The sequence below is a fragment of the Arachis ipaensis genome, chromosome B06 (genome assembly GCF_000816755.2).
Source record: "Arachis ipaensis cultivar K30076 chromosome B06, Araip1.1, whole genome shotgun sequence".
In the NCBI taxonomy this organism is placed as follows: domain Eukaryota; kingdom Viridiplantae; phylum Streptophyta; class Magnoliopsida; order Fabales; family Fabaceae; genus Arachis; species Arachis ipaensis.
This window is the reverse complement of record NC_029790.2, coordinates 16,871,740-16,875,382: the sequence shown is the minus strand read 5'-3', so window position 1 is coordinate 16,875,382 and position 3,643 is coordinate 16,871,740. Positions and strand designations below refer to the sequence as shown.

At 27.8% G+C, this 3,643-nt stretch overlaps 1 protein-coding gene across 1 annotated transcript in view; it reads right to left on the bottom strand.

The window, feature by feature from the left end:
- The window catches only part of LOC107645749 (GDSL esterase/lipase At5g33370), a gene marked incomplete in the record, with an annotated part of 3,508 nt that extends 2,208 nt beyond the window's left edge, over positions 1-1,300 (bottom strand). The window contains 3 exon segments of the mRNA XM_016349834.1: positions 231-473; positions 736-863; positions 1,001-1,300. Of these exon segments, the coding sequence (XP_016205320.1) occupies positions 231-473; positions 736-863; positions 1,001-1,241 (612 nt within the window).

Genomic DNA, 3,643 nt, shown 5'->3' with positions numbered 1-3,643 from the left:
AATATTAATTCAAAAATAAGATAAATATAAAAAATACTAATTATCTAACATTTCTATGATGACAAAGATTGTGACAAGTATTATATTAGTAAAGCAAACACATGTGCAGTTATATAGTAGGTAGCATAAGTTTGACCAGTAATAAAGTGTTAGGAAAAAAGGGCAAGTAATGATGAAGAAAATACATAAATGATGAAGAAAAAACATAAATAGAAATGATAATTACATACCCTGAGAACCTTCTTATACTCGGATATCAAATACCTAACATAGTCAGGTAAATTGTATTGGCGGGATCTAGCAGAGTAAGGGATCAAATAATAGTTGTTAACGAAATCATTGCCACCAAGAGTGATAAGCACCAACGCTCCATTCACTAAGCGCTGAGCCTCCTCAGATCCAATCAGTGCACTCACTCTTTGCTGGTATTCTTCGAAGTATTGTAACTGCCTGTATATTCTTATGATGTTTACCTAACATAATTACAAAACTTCAGAATGTAAATGTTTCATATCTCATTTAATTTGAACATTAATAATATAAATACAGAATATTGACATTAAAAGCATGAGTAGTAGTATTAGAAAAAGCGAATTGAAAATTGTAGAAAGAGACATTAATATTTCGTAATAATATAATAATGGATAAAGACGTAAAAAGTTGTCTCTTTGATAATGACCAGACCTAATGGCGAAGAAATTAAACCCTAGTCTGATATAATATAATTTGACTTACAAATTGGATTCCAGTATCATTAAGGATTCCAATGCCAGCAGAAGCAAAGTTGGCACCGACGAGCAATCTATCTCCGTTCAGCTCCGGATCCAAGTACGGCAATGTGGGTTCTGCACCAAGTGCCTGACCTGAAAAATCACATACTTTTTTTATTAAGTCGTAACCTCTTAGATGAGTATGGAGAGACTATGTCATTTGCGTTATAGCTCGTTGAGCAATAGTGTACTTGTTAAAATTAAAAATGGATAAGAAATGAAAAGCTTACTAATAAAATCAGGAATGTTTAAGCCATTGGAGAAACGGCCAGTGGGTCTGCGAGTTGGATAATCAATGCCATAAGGAGGAGCATCTGCTCTTGCAGTAGTTGCTAAGAAGTTGTTATTCCCATTATCCACAAGTGAATCCCCAAACACAAAGAATGCTCTTGCTCCTTCTGTTGCTCCTATTAAACTGCTTCCTACTATTGCCATCACAATGTAACACATCCACACCATACACCTAGCCATTTCAAGTGATGATCAGAATATAGTGAACTACTTGAGTGTAACTGCAACTTCACCCTCTTATATTTATATATAGTCTTGGGGGTTTATTTTAGAAAGTATCAAAATGTAAATTAATTATATTGAAATATGCATGGCCCACGATTCAAGTGCAGGTAGTTGCATAGGTAGTAGATTATTGGATACAAAAGGCTTCGAATTGGCGGTCATATCAGACCACTCAAATGCATTATATAAATTGGTTCAGCATATGATGATGCATGATTTATTAATATAATATAAATTATGCTATTTGTATACTAAAATCAATCGCCAAAATCGGTCATAAGTATAAAATATATATTGAAATATAAATATATATTAAAAAAATAAATTAAACCGCATATATTTACATACAAATATATTAATAACTAATTTTAGTAGTTAATTTTAGTGTAAGAATAACATTTTTAATATAATATATAGCGCTAATAGTGTTAAAAGTCTAATAAATTTTGTTATTTTTGAACATCAATGGGTCAGTATTAGTATTTTTTAATGTAAATTCAAAAAATAAAATTTAAATACAATAAAGTATTAAAGACCCGATACTTATCAAATATTGGCTAAAATTTTATTAAAAATGCTGACTACTGAAATTTGTTTATATACAATACATATTCATGCGCATGCGTATATATTATTGCATTATTGTCTTCTCTCTATTTCTAGGCTATTACAATTTAAAAAAAAAAATCATTTTTACTAATATAATGACAACATATATATTATTATCTGACAAATGATATTTATACTAAGCTTTTGTTTTTTTAAAAAAATAAATTCTTTAGTTTATTATCTTTCTCTCTCTATCTCTATTCTCCGGGCTATTAAAATTTACAAGGAACCTTCGTTTTCATATTCAAGTCGTTACAGTGTTACACGTCCGATCCAACCAAGTCTCGGTTAATCAATTTTCCTATACCTTTAAACTTTAATAATTATTCTCTCTATGCAAGAAGTTTTTTAGCTAGGCCGCTGCTTAACAATAATGAACTTTTTTACAATTATTACGATTTCATAATGAGTATAATTAGGAGGTCAATTATGTATATTTAATTAAATTATTATTTTAACAGTTTTTAATTATTATTTTTTAAATAAAAATAATATCATATAATAGTCATCTTATTTATTAGTTAATATCAATTAATTTTTTATTTCGAATTTTACTTTTAACTCATAAACATTTAAGTGAACATTTAAAATCACATAATAAAAGAACTACGAAATTTCGTATCGATTGAGGACAGAAACGTTACATATGTCTTATAAAAAGGTGAAAACCGCCTTATGTAAAGAATTTTAAAATAGGAATGAATATTGTCTATTCTCTACTCCGCGATGGCAAAAAAACCCCAAATATGCAGGAATCAGCAAAGAAAACTCGTGATGGAAAATACAATAGAGACCTGTAAAATTTGTACGGAAACAGAGATCCATTCCCACAAATAAACGAAAATAGAGTGGGGATTGAAGTATATATCTGATCTGTTTTATGGAAATTTGCTAAATTTTTACTAGTTTAAAATTATTGGAAATCTTTGTCCCAAAATTATATATTATTAAACTAAAATAAGAAAAAAAAAGAATCGATACGCAACAACAATATTCAAATAGCCATCATATTTTCTTTATGATAAAGATATAATACTTGAATATAGGAAAGCTTATATATTATTTCAAATAGAAATTATTTAGCAATGTTATTTATTTTCAAAATTGTATTGTAATTTTATTTAACATTTGAAAATTTGATATTTATTATTTTTATTATATGATAAAATTTAAAAATATTAAATTTATATAATATTTTTCTATTATAGATAAAAATTCGCATGTGGTTGTTTTCCTATGAATTTTGTTAAACACAGCATACATATAGTGAGATTAGTTCATCATATCAAGAAACTTAAGATTAGTTAGTTTCTAAATTGATTTTTGTTATGATAGTTATACTTCTCTTATTAGAAAGCATAGTGATAGCTAGGAGTTGTAGAGATGATGTGGGTGATAGAATTTGTGATATTACTTCTGGTGGAGTTATCAGAATTTTCATTATGAGAAGCCATAGATCTTTCAACTTGAAGCTCTGATACTATCAAGATTTTTTAGTACACATTGCCTTGAACAAGAAGACGCAGCAAGAATAAAGAAGATGATTATTAAACCATTCTTCTCATGACAACACCAAAAAAACATCATAACAAAACAAAATCAGCCTAACAATAAAGTGAGCCCAACAAATAGAATAAATTATTGTCATTTTTTATTAGAAACAAAATTTGTTATATTTATTTTTTTTTAAGTTTATTATGCTTATGGTTGTCTAATAAAATTATCTAAAAAATTTAATTGTTTTAGCT